General features: G+C 40.9%; 1 protein-coding gene across 1 annotated transcript in view; it reads left to right on the top strand.

Annotated features, from left to right (window-relative positions):
* LOC150054821 (cation channel sperm-associated auxiliary subunit beta-like) overlaps positions 1 to 17,363 on the top strand; it is a 68,335-nt gene extending 50,972 nt beyond the window's left edge. The window contains exons 19-27 of the mRNA XM_090344712.1: positions 137 to 466; positions 3,322 to 3,461; positions 5,764 to 5,961; positions 7,768 to 7,878; positions 9,433 to 9,543; positions 12,063 to 12,198; positions 15,164 to 15,264; positions 16,737 to 16,811; positions 17,064 to 17,363. Of these exons, the coding sequence (XP_090200838.1) occupies positions 137 to 466; positions 3,322 to 3,461; positions 5,764 to 5,961; positions 7,768 to 7,878; positions 9,433 to 9,543; positions 12,063 to 12,198; positions 15,164 to 15,264; positions 16,737 to 16,811; positions 17,064 to 17,252 (1,391 nt within the window). The 3' untranslated portion in view covers positions 17,253 to 17,363. The remainder of the gene's footprint in view (positions 1 to 136; positions 467 to 3,321; positions 3,462 to 5,763; positions 5,962 to 7,767; positions 7,879 to 9,432; positions 9,544 to 12,062; positions 12,199 to 15,163; positions 15,265 to 16,736; positions 16,812 to 17,063) is intronic.
* Positions 17,364 to 18,615: the final 1,252 nt, after the last annotated feature.

Genomic DNA, 18,615 nt, shown 5'->3' with positions numbered 1-18,615 from the left:
ATTAGGATAGAAGTTTATGTGTGATGTATTCATGATAAATGTTCTCAAAATACATTTGAATTGCTACCTGAAAGCTGGCAAGTCTGTTCTCTGGTTAGAAACTGAGAAGGTATGCTCATTTCCCTTTGACCTCCAGATACTAATGCCTCATTTCAAGCTACGGATTTAGAGAAGACAGTTATCCTTCCTGGCTACAGCAGTTTCCTGATCACAGAGATTTTAGATAGTAAGAATGCTTTGGCCTTTGCTACTATGCCTAGGAGTGTACCTCACAATACTATCTTTCCAAAAGACCAGTGGTTCCTACATGACTTTGGAAAAATAAATGGAAGGACATGGAAAATACTTACAAAACCATGTAATTATTTGCTACAACAACTTGGTGATGAGTCTATCAACTCTGTGAAATACATTGATCTGGGAAACACTCACAAGTTCTCGGTTAGGGTCATACCTAGCACAAAAGGTAAGTTAAGTTGTTGGGGGTTTTTTGAGAAAAATCCAAAGGAGATCATTCTTTTGTTGAATATAGAATATGCTCTAATATTTACTTTGGCTTCCATAATTGCTTGCATTCCTCTCTTAAGAGTAATAGTACTGGGGCTAGGAGTTTGGTCTAGTGGTAAAGTGTTTGCCTAGCATGCACAAAGACCCAGATTTGATTCCTCAGTTCCACATACATAAAAAAAAAAAGCCAGAAATGGTGCTGTGGCTCAAATGGTAGAGCTCTGGCCCTGAGAAAGTTCAAGGACAGTGCTCAGGCCCTGAGCTCAAGCCCAGGACTAGCAAAAACAAAACAACAACAACAACAAAAAAAAACATTAATAGTGTCAGCCAGGTGCTGGTGGCTCATGCTTCTAATTCTAGCTACTCTGGAGGTGGAGATCTGAGGATCATGGTTCAAATCCAGCCTGGGCAGGAAAGTTCATGAGAGTCATTTCAAATAATCTACTTAGAAAAAGCCAGAAGTAGATCTAGTAGTAGAGCACTAAGCTTTTGCAAAGGAAGCAAAGGGACAGAACTCAGACCCTAAGTTCAAGCCCCAGGACAGAGAGAGAGAGAGAGAGAGAGAGAGAGAGAGAGAGAGAGAGAGAGAAGTAAAACAAGGTGGAGCCCAGCACATTTGCTCACACCTGTAATCCTAGCCACTCAGGAGGCTGAGATCTGAGGATCAAGGTTCAAACAAGCCCAGGTACAGGGAAGTCTGTGAGACTCTTATCTCCAATAATCACAGGAAAACCAGAAGTGGTGCTGTCGCTCAAGGGATAGAGCAGTAGCTTTGAGCTGAAGAGCTCAGGGACATTGCCCAGGCCCAGAGTTCAAATCCCATGACCAGCAAAAGAAAAAAAAGAAAGAAAAAGAAAAACAGCTTCAGTTGAGACTAAAAGCAAATGCTTTATTTCTTTGCTTGGATGTACGGGCCAGTAAAAATGGAAACAAGACAATATAGCATTTTGAATCTCTCTTTTCAATAAAGCTCATCATAATAGGAAAGATTGCAAACAGATTGCTGTAGAGAGACAGACAGTGTCATATGACATATTGTATTTTGCTTTAAATGCCTAAAACTTTTTCCTTGGCAATGATTAACTGGAAGCCTCTTTAACTGAGCATGTATTACTTGTTTGTTTGTTTTTTTTTACCAACAGATGTTTGTGGCATGGAAACAGTAGAAATGTCACCAAGTCATATAAAAAGTCAAGTGGTCAGTAGTGCCAGTGGCTCACACCTATACACTTAGCTATTCAGGATACTAAGATCTGAGAATTGTGATTGAAGCCAGCCAAGATAGGAAACTCTTATCTCCAATTAACCACCCAAACAACAACAAAAACCAAATAAACAAAACTAAGTGGAGCTGTATGTAGCTCAGGTGACAGAGAGCTAGCCTTGAGCGAAAGAATTGAGAAAGGGCACACAAACCCTGGAAAAAACCAGCCTTCAAAGAAGAAGGAAGAGGAGGAGGAGGAGGAGGAGGAGGAGGAGGAGGAGGAGGAGGAGGAGGAGGAGGAGGAGAGGGAGGAGGAGGAGGAGGAGAGGGAGGAGGAGGAGGAGGGGAGGAGGAGGAGGAGAAAAAAAGGAGGAGGAGAGGAGGAGGAGGAGAAGAAAGAAGAGGAAGAAGAAGAGGAAGAAGAAGAAGAAGAAGAGGAAGAAGAAGAAGAGGAAGAAGAAGAAGAAGAAGAAGAAGAAGAAGAAGAAGAAGAAGAAGAAGAAGAAGAAGAAGAAGAAGAAGAAGAAGAAGTAGTAGTAGTAGTAGTACTAGTTGTCATCCTCCTGGGCTGGGAGTTTGGCCTAGCGGTAGAGTGTTTACCTAGCATGCACAAAGACCCAGATTCGATTCCTCAGTACCACATATATAGAAAAAAAGCTGGAAATTGTGCTGTGGCTCAAGTGATAGAGCTCTAGCCTTGAGAAAGCCCAAAGACAGTGCTCAGGCCTTGAGTTCAAGGCCCAGGACTGGCATAAAAGAAAAAGGAAAAAGTCAACCAAAGCTTCTTTACTGGGCCTTCAGCTCTTAAGCAGAAGGGAGCCAGAGCTAGCCAAAGTGGTAGTCAGACAGTTTTCTTGGGGGAAACTAACCCATTCTTGTAGCAAAACCTCAGCATCCCCTGTAGAGAGATAGGCATGTTCCCAGGATCCACTCTTAGAGGTCACACAATGCACTGCATGTACCCCTTCCCCTCCTTCCAAAATGGCAGCTGAAAATGCCGCTAGGCAGAAAATTTAGAAATTACATTGAGCAAAATTTACTCTAGGTCATGTAAAAAGAGTGAACCTATGACGGGACAGTTTGGGGTGATTTCTTGTAAGTTTCTCTGAAACACTCAAACTCCCAACCACCTCCCCACAAAATGGTGGAAGAAATGTTAAGTCACTTAAAGGGTCAGTACCTTTCCACAGCTCCCAAACATAGAAGACTGTATCTAAAAGTACCTCTTAATCAAAATTATCCCAGTGACCTTGTTTATGTTTGAAAACCTAAGGAATGATTAAAGCAAAGAAGAAACATTTCTCAGAAAAAAAATATTTGTGAGTTTAAATGATCGTAAGAAATATTCACGTTGCCTTTATAAAATCTGCAAACAGCCAGGTGCGGTGGCTCATGCTTGTCATCCTAGAGCTAGAAAGCTCAGGGAAAGTGGCAAGGCCCTGAATTCAATTCCCAGGACTGACACAAAATAAACAAGCAAAACTACAGCCAATAGGAAGCCTCTGGAATGCATTCTGTAGGTGTTCTAGAAATCCAGATTAGCCAATCCTTATTAAATTGTGCTTACAGTTTTCACTATGTAATATTAGCTGTTGACATTGCTTCCATAGGTATTCGGATACTTGAAATCCCATTGTTGAAAGTATTAGTTGGAAACCCAAATTTGTTGGATGTTACAGTAAATGGCTCTTTTGACAATACTGATACTTATTCAATGGATATTTCTGTGACTAGCAGATCTTTACTTCAAGTAAGACTTTCTTTAATTACAAAAATGTCTGTTAATTACACAAAATTTGCAATGTAAGCTAAGAAAAAGAAGAATATACATACTTAATCCTACTAAGAATTTTACTAAGGTTGGGAATGTGGCTTCATGGTAGAGTGCTTGCTTTCCTAGCATGCATGAAGCCCTGAGTTCAACTCCTCAGTACACAGAAAACACTGGAAGTGGTGCTGTGGCTCAAGTAGTAGAGTGTTAGCCTTGAACAAAAAAGGCTTGGGGACAATGTTCAGACCCTGAACTCAAGCTCCAGGACTGGAAAAAAAAAAAGCTGGGCACAGTGGCTCGCACCTGTAGTCTTACCTACTCAGTATGCTGAGAGGTTCTAGGTTCAAAGTCATCAGGGGCACTAAAGTCTAAGATCCTCTTATCTCCAATTAACCACTAGAAAACCAGAAGTGGAGCTGTGACTCCAGGGATAGGATGGTAGCCTTGAACTGAAGAGCTCAGGGACAGCGCCCAGGCCCAGAGTTCAAGCCCCATGACTGAGTGACCAAAAAAAGAATAGTTAAGCACTTTAACATTTTACTATTGAGAAATGGAGGGCAAAGAGTTCAGAATAGAGGTTGAAAATGTGCACTCTGAAAATGATCCAGCTTAGTTCTCACCTCATACCGTCTTGTGCCATTAGGAAAGGTACTTCACCATACAGTTAAGTTTCCTTGTCTACAGAGACCAATAGTGCCGGGAATATGGCTTAGTAGTAGAGTGCTTGCCTAGCATGCAGGAGGCCCTGTGTTTAATTCCTAGGTACTGCATAATCAAAACTATAATTAATTTTAAAAATAATCTCGATAATAAAAGGGACCAAAAGTAATGTGGGGTCATTTTGAGAATTAAATGTGAAAATACAAGTTGAACATCTAAAACATCATCTATCTCATTATGTACCTTATTGCATAGCTCAGCGATAGATCTCTTGACTAATCTTCATGAGGCCTTGGATCTGATCATTAGCACTGCAAAAATAAAAAAAAACTAAAATTAAACAAATGAACAAAAAAGAAAAAACAAAACTATGCCTCATCTTGGAAATGCTCTGCAGCTATTAACTTATTTATTTTTCCCCTAAAACTGAGAAAACTATATTTACATTTTTATATATGTATATATACAATATATGTTAGACATTTGCTCATTCCACTAAAAATAGGTTTTTTTGTTTGTTTGTTTTTGTTTTACCAGTCTTGAGGCTTAAACTCGGGGCCTGGGCAGCATCCTTGAGTTTTCTCAAAGCCAGCACTCTACCACTTAAGCCACAGCATTTTCTATGAGTGTGGTACTGAGGGCTTTGTCCTTGCTAGGCAAGCACTCTACCACTAGGCTATGCTCCTGGACAAGGTACAATTCATTTGATGAATGTCACTCCTCTTTTCATTCTCCTGGACCATACTTCTGGTCCTCCTTGAGCTTCATTGCTCAGGGCTATCACTTTGGGCCACAGCAACATTTCTACTTTTTTTCCTTGGGGGGGGTGAGGGCGAGGGTTTGGAAGGGGACTGGTAGTTGATTAGACAGTCTTAAGGACTGCCCTACCAGGGCTAGCATGGAACAATGATCCTCAGATCTCAGCCTCCTGAGTAGCTAGGATTACAGGCTTGAACCACTGGTACCTGGCACCTGGCTAGAAACTGACTTTCTTATGATTCTGGAAGCTACATGCCTAAGAACTAGATTTTTTTTAATTGTTCTTTCTTTTTTCTCTTCTTGGTATGTAGTTGTCTACCCTCTTATTGATCTTCATATGATCACTCCTCAAGTCTGTGTTTGTCTGGCCCAAGTCTTATAAAGGCATAGCTCATATTGGATCAGGTCTCACTAGTATGATGTGGTCTTAATTGCCTCTTTTTCTTTTTTTTTTTTGTCAGTTGTGGGGTCTGGGCACTGTCCCTGAGCTCTTCAACTCAAGGCTACTGCCCTATCTCTGAGACTGGGTGCTGTCCCTTAGCGCTTCAGCTCAAAGCTACACCCTACCCCCAGACCCACAGCACCACTTCCGGTTTTCTAGTGCTTAATTTTTAGAGTCTCACAGACTTTTTAGTGCACTGGCTGGCTTTGAACCTTGATCCTCAGGTCTCAGCCTCGTTAGTAGCTGGAATTTCAGGTGTGAGCCACTGCACCTGGCTTTGATTGCCTCTTAAAAGTCCCAAACACAGCAAGTAATTTTCTAAGGGTCCAGGGGTTACACTTCAACATAAGAATTTTGGGTATAAACAGTCAGGGCCATGAGTTACATTTAAGTAATCCTTCTTCATCTGGCTATTTCCAGGGTTCTACTTCTCTGGCATTGGTGATGTGGGAAGCCACGACAGACTGCTTCATGACAACACTGATACCCACACTCAAAAGCAGCTGCAGTTATCTCAAGTCTATGCAGCATGTGTCCAGCGTAGCCATCCCGCTTGAGGACTGGATAAGTGGAGAACACCATGACAGTCAGGGCTTCAACATGATCAAAACACTGCCGGTAAGAAAGCTAGGTAAAACTGGGTGCCTGGGGGTCATGCCTGTAATTCTAACTACCCAGGAAGCTGAGGATCATAGTTCAAAGCCAGCCCAGGCAGAAATGTTCCCATGGGAATCTTGTCCCCAGTTAACCATTCAAAAACCAGAAATGGAGCTGTGGCTCAAAGTGGTAGAACACTAGCCTTGAGCCAAAGAGCTCAGGAACAGCCCCCAGTCCCCCAACGTACAAAAAAAAGAAAAGAAAGGTAATCTCTTACATAGGTGTGAGAGTTCCAATGAACTATTCTTTCTGTTTCAGGATTTCTTTTCTGAGGTTCCCTTTTGCAATCTTGTTGTGAACTTAACTTTAAAATGTAAACACTAGGCTGGGAAAGTGGTAAGATGCTTGCTTGACATACATGAACGAGGTTCAATTCCTCAGTACCATATGAACAGAAAAGGCTGGAAATGATACTGTGGCTCAAGTGGTAGAGTGCCAGCCTTGAGCAAAAGAGGCTCAGGGACAGTGCCTAGGCCCTGAGTTCAAGCCCCAGGACTGGCATAAATAAATAAATACTAATCAAACACTTTCTAAAATAATAATATTTTCCTTGTTAACGTATCCTCATTATACTATCTTGTAATTTTGGTTTTTGTGATACAGAGAGCTATTTGAACTCACACAGAATTATCCTGTTAATGTATCGAATTGGTCCCATTTCAATGTAATCATTTTAACTGTTTGACTCATCAGAATCTGTGACCATTCAAAAAAACAGAATTTTGGCTGGAAGCATAGACTAGTGGTAGAGTGCTCATCTCGCATACACAAAGCCCCTAGATTCGATTCCTCGGTAACACATATATAGAAAAAGCTGGAAGTGGGGTTGTGGCTTAAGTGGCAGAGCCCTAGCCTTGAGCAAAAAGTGTACAAGGACAGTGTCCAGGCCCTGAGTTCAATCTCCATGACCATGACTGGCAAAAAAAAAGAATTAAAAAAAATAGAATTTAACTCAATAGCTACTTATATTTTTTTCCTCTCACTAAAAGCAAATAGCCCATCTTGAAGTATTTAGTTAACAACATCACTAAATCTTTTACAAAAATGCATAAACATTATCACATTGACTTTATGATGGATTTCTTAAAAAAGTGGTTTATACTTGTTTATGAGTTCCAGGTTATATTACAATGGGTTGAAGCCTATTTTGTTTTTATCTTTTATTTTATTATTGCTAAGTTGTTGTATAAAGAGGTTTCAATCAACATGTCAATTTATGAGTGCGTTTTTTTTTTTTCTTTTTGCCTGAACTAGAGCTCAGTTCCTGGGTACTGTCCTTGGGCTTTCTCAAGGCTAGTGTTCTACCACTTGAGCCACAGCACCACTTGCAGCTTTTTCGGTGTATGTGGTACTGAGGAATTGAACCCAGGGTTTCATGCATGCTAGGCAAGCACTCTTCCACTAGGCCATGCTCCTGGACCAAGTACAATGCATCTTGATCAATGTCACTCCTTTTTTCATTCTCCCCCATCTCTCCCAGTCTCACCTGTCTCCTCAAATCACTTGATTCCACTTTCACAGTCACATATGTACACTGAATATTATGACTTCACTTGCCACTCTTCCTCCGGGAGATGAGGCTTTTTGAAATTGAACAAAATAAGAGATTGTAGTGTTGGTGAAGAGAAATTTACCTTAATATGTTAAACTGCAAAAGAACAAACTTGTATTTAATGCTTTTCAGGGGGAAAAAATCTATAGTTAAATGAGTACATCTTCATAAGTAATAGTGTGTTGTTCATTTTTTCTTTGTTTAATCACTTGCAGGTAAACTACAGGCCTCCATCTAATATGGGAATTGCTATTCCACTCACAGATAATTTTTATCATGCAGATCCTAGCAAACCTATACCTAGAAATCTATTCCATAAGTCAAAGGTAAATGCCTTTTTTCTATACATAGACTAATATAGTATTGATTGTGTACTGAAGAAATCATTCACTAGGGACTGGAGTTGTGGTACAGTTGAAGGACACTAGCCAATAAGTGAAAGCAGCAGGTACTGAATTGGAGTCCCATTCTAAGACCCTTCCTCCTCACTCCCCCCAAAAAAGAGAAATCATTCAGTAAAATTATAGTGGACCAAGCTGTGTGGACTAAGTGTGAAGCTTCAGCTATTATTATTATTATTACCATTATTATCACTATAATTGCTGCTTCTTTTCCTTCTACACTACTTTAGCCCCTCTCCGTTAACAGCTATTCTTGGATACCATTTTCGAGCCAAGAAATCTAAATGGACTCCACACTTGATCATTCCTTGGCTTCCAATTGAATTTCAACAGACGGGTGAAAATATCTTTTGGAGGCCAGGAGCATGGCCTAGAGGTAGAGTGCATGCCCAGCATGCACAAGACCCAGTTTCATTTCCTTGGTACCACATACATACTAAAAGCCAGAAGTGGTGCTGTGGCTCAAGTGGTAGAGCTCTAGCCTTGAGAAAGCCCAAGGCCAGTGCTCAGGCCCTGAGTTCAAACCCCAGGACTGGCAAAAAAAAATCACAAAAATTACCAAAATTACCAGGCACTAGTAGCTCTTGCCTGTAATCCTAGCTTCTCAGGAGGTTGAGATATGGGGACCATAATTGGAAGCCAGCGAGGGCAGGAAAGTCCATGAGACTCTTACCTCAAAAAGCTGGAAGTAGATCTGTGGCTCAGCTGGTAGAGTGCTAGCCTTGAGCAAAAAGCTCAGATCAGTGCCTAGGCCCTGAATTCAGGTCTAGGACTGGCACAAAAATGGAAAAGAAAATACCAAAGCAAAACAGGCTAAACATATAGATCAAATAGTGTAATGTCTATATAGCAAGCACAAGGCTCTGAATTCAAACACCACTAGTGCCAAAAAAGAATGTATTGGGACCAGAAATTTGGCCTACTGATAGAGTGCTTGCCTAGCATGCACAAAGACCCGGGGTTGATACCTCGGTACCACATACATAGAAAAAAGCCAGAAGTAGTGCTGAGGCTCAAGTGGTAGAGCTTTAGCCTTGAGAAAGTCCAAGGACAGTGCTCAGGCCCTGAGCTCAAGCCCAGGACTGGCAAAAAAAAAAAATGTATATGATTAGACTGAGGTTGTGAGTGTAGCTCAGTGAATGAAAAAGGTTTTTGGGTCCCAAGTGACTGTACTGAAGTCAACGAGAAGGATATAAACAATACTTGAGTCCAAATTACCATGCAAAGAGATCGTTTAAATTCAGAAATTTTAGGAGGCTGTGTGTGTGTGTGTCTGTGTGTGTGCATCTAGACAAGCACCATACATCTGAGCTGCGCCCCTAAACCTGTCCGATTGATTTTATTATTAATGAATACTTTCCTCTTTTAACCTATTGAAAATGGTATTTATTCGGGGAACAAATATTTATTGAATACTCATTCAGTTCAGAAAAACCGTGCCACAGAATAAACAAGTCAAGCTCTATTGCTTGTTTGCAGGAAACTGGGAAATACAAACAGTGTGCTGCCGCCTCCAACCGGGCAGAGTGCAATTGCACAAGGGACCAGAAGTTTTCCGATGCTGTCGCTTTCTCTGATTGCAAAGAAAAAGTAAGAACTTTCTAATTACTTTCTGATAAATAAGACTTGGACATGCATCTTTGGTTAAACATGAACATTCAGTTATAGGAAAAACATCTATTGGGACATAAAACTGAATTTGACACACAGTGGGAAGAGCGTGGACTTAAATATACATAGAGACATAAAATAAAATAAAATAAAAATACTGCTCTGAGGTACACACACACACACACACACACACACACACTCACATTATGTTACATGAGGGAAACTTGTAACCATTAAACTGAGAGCATTAACTGTATGATAAGGGCAGAGTGATTCATTGAAGAAGATTTTTTTGTCAGTTGCCAGGCTTGAACTCTGGGCCTCTTGAGTGGCTAAGATTAGAGGCATGAGCCACTGTACCTTGCCTGAAGAAAGCTTTGAATGTCTAATATGTAACAGATTCTTAAGACAAAAGATGAAGACTCTGTGACCAAGAAGCGCCATCTAGTGGTGATAACAGACATATGACTGTGTCAAGAGAGCAGGTTCTATGCCAAATAACATTCTGTTAGTATCAAAGCATCCAAATTATGTGTATACGCTGGCAACACCATATCTGCAGTTGGAATAATTTTAGGTAGATCCATTTTAAAGACCTTATAAGACACTATAAAGAAAGACTATATAGTGTATATCAATATTTGAAGATTTGTATGTATATAATACAGATTTGGATATAAAGTCAACAATTAGTAAATTATAAGGGTTATTATTAAAGGAATCATGTTATTAGAATAACATCTTTTTCATTTCTCTTTCCTTCCTTTTTCTCTTCCTCCTTCCTTTATTTCAGTCTGTCTTACAACATAGCCCAGGCTGCCTTGAACTTTTGATCCTCTTGCCTCAGACTTCACAGTACTGAAAGAGCAGTTTTCTTGAGCTGTTCTTTTTTACTGTACACTGCTTCCAAGTCTTTTCTATGATTTATCTCATCTGAGTCACAGAGAAGCCAGACAACTTGCTAAATATCACCCCGTTAAATAGGTGTTGAAACTATTGGCAGCCAAAGCCTGAAGGACTGTGATAGGAAGTGGTAGGGGATGGAACTAAAATAAAAAATAGAAACAAGGGGCCGGGAGTTAGGTGTACTGGTAGAGTGCTTGCCTAGCATACACAAAGACCCAGGTTAGATTCCTCGGTACCACATACATAGAAAAAAGCTGGAAGTGATGCTGAGGCTCAAGTGGTAGAGTGCTATGCCTTGAGAAAGTCCAAGGACAGTGCTCAGGCCCTGAACCCAAGCCCAGGACTGGCAAAAAAAATAGAAACAAAATAAAAAATGAAGTTTGAAAGATGTCTAATGCCTGTTTTTAAAAAAAAAAAAAAGACCAGCCAGACACAGTGGCTCATGCCTGTAATCCTAGCTACTCTGGAGGCTGAGATCTGAGGATTAAGGTTCAAAGCCAGCCTGGACAAAAGGACCTGCGACTTCAATTACCTCTAGAAAATGGAAGTGGAGCTCGGTTCAAGTGTAGGGTGGTAGCCTAGAGCTGAAAAGCTCAGGGACAATGGCCAGGCCAAGTTCAAGCTCCATGACCCAGCAAAAAAAAAAAAAAAAAGAAGGGAAAAAAAGCCAGAAATGAAGACAAGACAACCAGCCAGGTGAGTGTACTGGTCACTCCTATAATCCTATCTACTCAGGAGCCTGAGATCTGAGGATCAAGGTTCAAAGCCAGCCTGGGCACAAAGGACTGTGAGACTCTTATCTCCAATTAATCACTAGAAACTGAGAAGTAGGGCTGTTACTCTAGCAATAGGCTGGTAGCCTTGAGCTGAAGAGGTCAGCGACACCACCCAGGCCCAGAGTCCAAGCCCCAGGACCCCCCCCCAAAAAAAAGACCAACAAAAAGTCATGAATGTCAGTGTTTATGTACTGCCTTTGGAGTCTTCAGGGATTTAGTTCAAACCTGAACTGTGTAAAACTTTCCCAAGGCCATCATTTAGAATTGTTTCTCTAGGGCCCAGTAGTGTGGCCTGGTGGTACAGTGCCTGCCTAGCATGCATTAAGCCCTGAGTTTGATTCCTTGTACTACATTCACAGAAAAAGCCAGAAGTGGTGGTGTGGAGCAAGCAGTAGAGCAATACCCTTAAGAAGAACTGACAATAAATACATACATACATACATACATACATACATACATACATACATACATACATAAAGCAAGCAAGCAAGCAAGCAAGCCAGCCAGCCAGGTGCCTGTGGCTCATATCCATAATCCTAGCCACTCAAGAAACTGAGATCTATGAGACTCTTATCTCCAAATAACCACCAGAAAATCAGAAATGGCGCTGTGGCTCAAGTGGTAGACTGCCAACCTTTAGCTGAAATGCTCAGGGACAATGCCCAGGACCAGAGTTCAAGCCCAATGATTGCCAAAAAAAAAGGAAATAGAATAGTTCTTCTGTTGGGAATATACACTAATTCTTCAACCAGAAAGCAAAATTAATTTCCATATGGAGATTCTTACATACATTAGTGGAATGTGTTTGTGTTTTAGGTTGAACGTTTTAAATTTCCAGTTACACAATATGGAGTTTCCTTGGAAATTTTCAGTGAGAATGGACTTATTCCGATGAATCCTTCATACCTGGTCACAGTGACAGAAGTGAACATGAGGAAAAACTGGGAACTAAGTAGGCTTTGTTGTCTTCTTTCATTCTCTAACTGATGCCATTACTGGTTTACACACCCCCGTGGCTTATGAAGCCTGTGTGGATAAGTGCTTGCTAGTCACTCTTTGGAAAAGAGTTGGAATGAGTTAGAATGTGGTTGTGCACTTGCATTGTTTCCATTCATGTCCCCTTCACTCCTAGTCGCCTGTATTTGATAGCAGAAGAAGAGTTTTGAAGATTTTGAGGTGCACACATTAAAATGGAAGGTCACTTTGTAGATTAGTGATGTTGATCCACTGAAGTCATGCTCCAGGATGGTCTACTACTCAGGAAAAGCAGACATTGTAAGAGGTATCACTAGATCTGTCTGGCAAGAGAGAAAACTTCTTTTACATCTTTTTGTTACAGTAACTGAAAAGATGCAGAATAGTCCCTGTATGTGTGCTAGTCCTAGGGTTGAACTCATGGCCTAGGTTCTGTCCTTGAGCTTTGTTGCTCAAGGCTAGCACTCTACCACTTTAGCCACAATGCTACTTCATGAATATTTTATTAAAGGTCTGGGAGTGTGGCCTATTGATAGAGTGCTTGCCTAGCATGCATGAAGCCCTGGGTTTGATTCCTTGGTACCATATACAAAGAAAAAGCCAGAAGTATTGCTGTGGTTCAAGTGGTAGAGTGCTAGCCCTGAGAAAGCTCAAGGACAGTGCACAGGCCCTGAGTTCAAGCTCCAGTTTTGACAAAATGAAATAAAATAAAATGGAAGCAGGATGCTGGTGGTACACTCCTATAACTCTAGATACTCAGGAAGCTGGGATCTGAAGGATCTTGGTTCAAAGCCAACCCAGGTAGAAAAGTCCTTAGACTCAATCTCCAATTAGCCAGCACCAAACAAGGCTAGAGGCATGGCTCAAGAGCTAGAGTACCAGCCATGAGCAAGAAAACTGAACTAGAGCAAAGTTTAAAAAAAATGTACCTCAGTTTATACCTCACATTTTGCTTATTTTTGTATAAATACCTTGAGGTGAGAAGATGAATGAGGCAAAGATTAGATTGTGATACATAGATAGAATATCCATATTCTAGATGTCAAGAAATTTACAAAAAAAAAAGATTTTTTGATCTTGGGCCTTGAACTCAGGGCTTGGGTGCTGTCACTGAGCTTTTTCATTCAAAGCTAGGACTCTACCACTTTGAGCCACAGCACCATTTACAGTTTTCTAGTGTTTAATTGGAGATAAGAGTCTCACTGGAGCGTGGTGGTTCATGACTGTAATCCTAGCTACTCAGGAGCCTAAGATCTGAGGATCAAGGTTCAAAGCCAGGCTAGGCACAAAAAGGACTTGAGACTGTTATCTCCAATTAACCTTTAGAAAACAAGAAGTGGGACTTGCTCAAGGTTGGGGCAATAGATTTGAGCTGAAGAGCTCCGGGACAATTCCCAGGCCAAGTTCAAGACATGACGCGCCACACACATACACACACACACACACACACACACACACACACACACACACACATATTAATCTTGCCCTGTCTGGCTTTGACTTTAAATAGCCATCCTCGAATTTCAGCCATTAATATACTACTAAATATACAGGTGTTCAGTATTCAGGCTTTTACTTTATCCAGCATCTATGCACTCATGAAATTTTTAAAAATCCATTGACAGGGGCTGGGAATGTAGTTTAGTGGTAGAGTGCTTGGCTAGCATGCATGAAGCCCAGGGTTCAATTCCTCAGTATCACATAAACAGAAAAAGCTGGAAGCGGCACTGTGGCTCAGATACTTTTTCATTTCCTATAGTATCCTAATGACTTCTCTTTACCAGATTTTGAGACTGGACTTTTAAATATCAAAACATTTTATAGCCAGCAATTGTGGCTCACACCTGTAATCCTAGTTACTCAGGAGGGTAAGATCTGAGGATTAAGGTTCAAAGCCAGCCCCACACAAAAGGACTTGAGACTCATTTCTAGTTAACCTCTAGAAAATAAGAAGGAGGGGTTGGCTCAAGGGTGGGGGAGAATGTTAGCCTTGAGCTGAAGTGCTCAGGGACAACACCCAAGCTAAGTTTAAGCCCCATGATCCCCCACACACACATACACACAAACACACACACACACACACACACACACACAGAAAATTTTATGTACTGGTTGTTAAAACTATTGGTAGCTTGAAATTATCCATGGAGCATACCTATAGCCCAAGTACTTGAGAAGCTGAGGCGAGGGTTTTAATTAGACATTAGCTGTGGTAGGAATATTTCCACCATGAAAATAGGCCAAGACTACAATCAAAATCTATTATTTCCTTTATATCTCATATAGCTTTATACCACTGAAAACCTACCCTGCATCTGATCCCTTCCTTTGAGTGATCCTATCATAAAAATGCACTGATTCCTTATCAAGAAGCACTTACTTATCACTAAGAAGGTGCTGAGATGATCATGCCACCAGAAATCAGGAGGATGTTTAGCCAAGACTGGGTCATGACAGAGGGCTGGAAGGAAGAAGTCAGTCTGAAGCAAGCTGCTTAGAAGCCTTATCTTCTGGAGGGGGGTGGTAACCATGGTAGGAGAGGTAAGATAGGCACTGGTGGCTCACACCTGTAATCCTAGCTACTCAGTAGGTTGAGATCTGAGGATAATGGTTTAAAGCCAGCCCAGACAGGAAAATACAAGACTCTTATCTCCAATTAACCACTAGAAAACTGCAAGTGGCACTGTAGCTCCAAGTGGTAGAGCGCTAGCCTTGAATGAAAGCTTTGAACAGTGCCCAGGCCCCTGAGTTCAAGCCCCATGAAGATAGATAGATAGATAGATAGATAGATAGATAGATAGATAGATAGACAGACAGATAGATAGAACCATCATGTTATCCATACCATCTATCATTGTGCCATAATATAGACCACAAGTTTTTATAGACAAAATGAAAAAAATAACCTAAGTGCTTACAGTATATATTTCACGAATTTTTAGGTCACACCACACCTGAAAATATTAAAAAAATGAAGAAATATTTAGAACCAATTCTTCGTGCTCCAGTATATAATCCTTTAGGTCTCAACCTAAGTATAAAGGTAAGTCAATGGCATTTTCCTTTTTACTACTTTGTTTCTATAAAACATATATGCCTAAATTAAGATTGATTTTAAGGCCAGGAATTTGGCCTAGTGGTAGAGTGATTGCCTAGCATGCACAAAGACCTGGGTTCGATTCCTTAGTACCACATACATTGAAAAAAGCCAGAAGTGGTGCTGAGGCTCAAGTGGTAGAGCTCTAGCCTTGAGAAAATCCAAGGACAGAACTCAGGCCCTGAGCTAAAGCCCAGGACTGGCAAAAAAAAAAAGATTTATTTTAAGCCATAGGTAATTAGCCATAGGTGATTAGAATAGCAACCTTTTATGTGTGTGCCAATGCTGGAGTTGAACTCAGGGCCTGGGTGCTATCCCTTAACCTTTTCACTCCAGTTAGTACTTCTGTCACTTGAGCCACAGCACCAATTACAGCTTTTTGTTTAATTCTTTTGTTCAGTTTTTTTGGTTAATTGCTGATAAGAGTCTTACAAACTTTTATGGGGGCTGGCTTTGAACTGTGATCCCAAGATCTCAGTCTTCTGAGTAGATAGGATTACAGATGTGAGCCACGGAGTGGCAATTTCAAATTATATGGACAGTGTTTCTTCTCTCTTCATTTTCCTTGATGTAATTATTTCTAAAGGGCTCAAAGCAGGCCCCAATTAATACCTTTTTATTTTGATATGAAATGTGTATGTCTAGGAGCTGGGAGTTTGGCTTAGTGGTAAAATGCTTGCCTAGCATAAACAAAGCCCTGGGTTTGATTCCTCAGTACCATATACACAGACAAAGAAGATAGAAGTGGTGCTGTGGCCCGACTGGTAGAGCACTAGCCTTGAAAAAGCTCAAGGCTAGTGCCCAGGCCCTGAGTTCAAACACCAGGACTGGCAAAAAGATAAAAAATAAAAATAAATAGATATTTTGGGGCCAGGAGAATGGCCTAGTGGTAGCGTGCTTCACTAGCATGCATGAAGACCCAGGTTTGATTCAATGGTACCACACACATAGAAAAGCAAGAGGTGGTGCTGTGGCTCAAGTGGTGGAGTGCTTGCCTTGAGGAAAGCCTGAGAACAGTGCTCAGCTCTGAGTTCAAGCTCAAAACTGGCAAAAAAAAAAAAGGTATGTCGAAAAGTCTCATAAACAGAATGGAAATCTTCTTTTTGGTCATGGGTCTTGGACTCGGCCTGGGCGCTGTCCCTGAGCTACTGTCCTACCCTGGAGCCAAGTCCCATTCCCTGTTTTCTAGAGATTAACTGGAGATGAATCGCAAGTCCTTTTGTGCCGGGGCTGGCTTTGAACCTTGATCCTCAGATCTCAGCCTCCTGAGTAGCTAGGATTACAGGCATGAGCCACCAGGACAGGCTCAGAATGGGAATCTTTCTATGTACCATCCATAAGGAAAATGAAACAATGTATAATTTTACTTAAAGGAACATACTGCTGCTCTGTCTGATATGGTGTGTTTTTTCTGCCAGGGTTCTGAGCTGTTTCACTTCAGAGTGTCTGTTGTTCCAGGGGTCACTTTTTGTAACTTAGTGGAAGAATTTCAGGTACTCTGAATGCACAAGATATCAAAGAGGGTGATGGCTGGGGAAATGACATGACAAGTGTCAATCTAAGAGATATGAAGGACAAAAATAATTCTTGTGCTAGACAAGAATTAGAGAAGGGGGATGTGGAGAATGGGGCTGCATTCCTCCCAGCAGAATGTTGCGGGTGATGATTAATTATGGGCATCATACAAGGTCCACTGTTTTACACTGGACTCCAAAAGCTTAATGGCTTTCCTTGTTTTGTTGCAGATTTATGTTGACGAGGTACCACTGCCATTTCCAGGACATACACTTATTGCTGTGGCAACAGCTGTAGTGCTTGGGGGATTAATTTTTACAGTATTCATATTCCAGCTGCGTAACATCCACCCAGAGAGGGCATTAAGAAGATGCATTAGAGGAAACAAAGTGAACGAATCAAATACCAGCTTTACATAGAAGACTCATAAACAAAACATAATCCTCAATCCTCTAGAATAACATGCTTAAACGTTAAATTTACCAAACAAAATGAGATAAAATACTACAGAATTACTATTATGATACAAATTATTTTCTGACCATTTTCTTATATTTAAATCTATAGGAGATTTACTTTAGCACTTATGTAAATTTTCTTGGAGATTTTTATTTGTGGGGGCATATAAAGTACTAACCAACTATGTATAGAATGCATATTTCTTTTTTTGCCAGTCCTGGGACTTGAACTCAGGGCCTGGGCACTGTCCTTTGGTTTTCCTCAAGGCTACTGTTCTACCACTTGAGCCATAGCACTACTTTTGGCTTTTGTATTTATGTGGTACTGAGTAATCAAACCTGGGTTTTCATGCATGCTAGGCAAGCACTCTACATGTAGGCCAAACTCCCAGCCCTAGAATGCATATTTCTATGTTTTTGGGGGTTTTTTTCCAAATCTTAACTGGCTGGAGCCTGTTTTGTGGGCCCCAAAGCTCAGAACCTTGTTTCTGGATAAGAAAGAGGAAGGTGAATTTTGGCTAGCAGAGTCCAACACTAAAGGAGGCTTATCAGTGGATGTGCATCCAAAGCTTCATGGGAATTAAAGAAGCTCTTTGGGTTTTTGAAGACAACTTCAAAACCAAACTACAGCACCCCAAAAGAGGGGAATGTGGTGCCATTGTGGAGTGCTGGTAGAACACTGTGCATGAACAAGGTTTTGGTAACCAACCCACATTCAGCTCTGTCTAATTCCAAAAAGTGCATCTTGGTGTGCTCTCAACATACCTGCATCCAAGGAGCCAGAAGATGATGTGTATATTCAGAAAAGGGAAAGAGGAGCCAAGGAAGTGAACTGATGTGAAGAGAGAGAGTCCATAAGAGATTGTCAAAGATTAGAGACATTTTCTTATGTTATAGCATTCTCCTACCAAGAAAATGTGCTTCTTGTGGATGGGAAACAATCTAAGACCCCCAAGATTTGCATGCACCTAGTAACTGAACACATTTAAGGAGATATCAAATATCCCATAGGAGCCAAATGGAACTCTTTGCAAGGGGAGTTCCAAGTTGTTTTTCATAAAAGTCAATCATTTTGGAAGTAATTAACTAAATTGTTGACTTAATGACAAAGAAAATAACTAGTGGAAGCTTATGACAGGAAGTAAGAAATGGAATTGAGAGTTTTCTCAGACCAAGTTAGCACAAGTAGCTAACACCTCTAAACCTAGCTGCTCAGGAAGCCAAGATCTGAGGATCACGGTTCAAAGCCAGCTCAGACAGGAAAGTCTGGGAAATGTTTATCTCCATCCAATTAGCTCCACAGAAGTGGAATTGTGGCTCAATT

Source organism: Megascapheus bottae, chromosome 14, assembly GCF_031878675.1.
Source record: "Megascapheus bottae isolate mThoBot1 chromosome 14, mThoBot2.hap1, whole genome shotgun sequence".
In the NCBI taxonomy this organism is placed as follows: Eukaryota; Metazoa; Chordata; class Mammalia; order Rodentia; family Geomyidae; genus Megascapheus; species Megascapheus bottae.
This window is presented reverse-complemented; position numbering and strand designations above follow the sequence as displayed.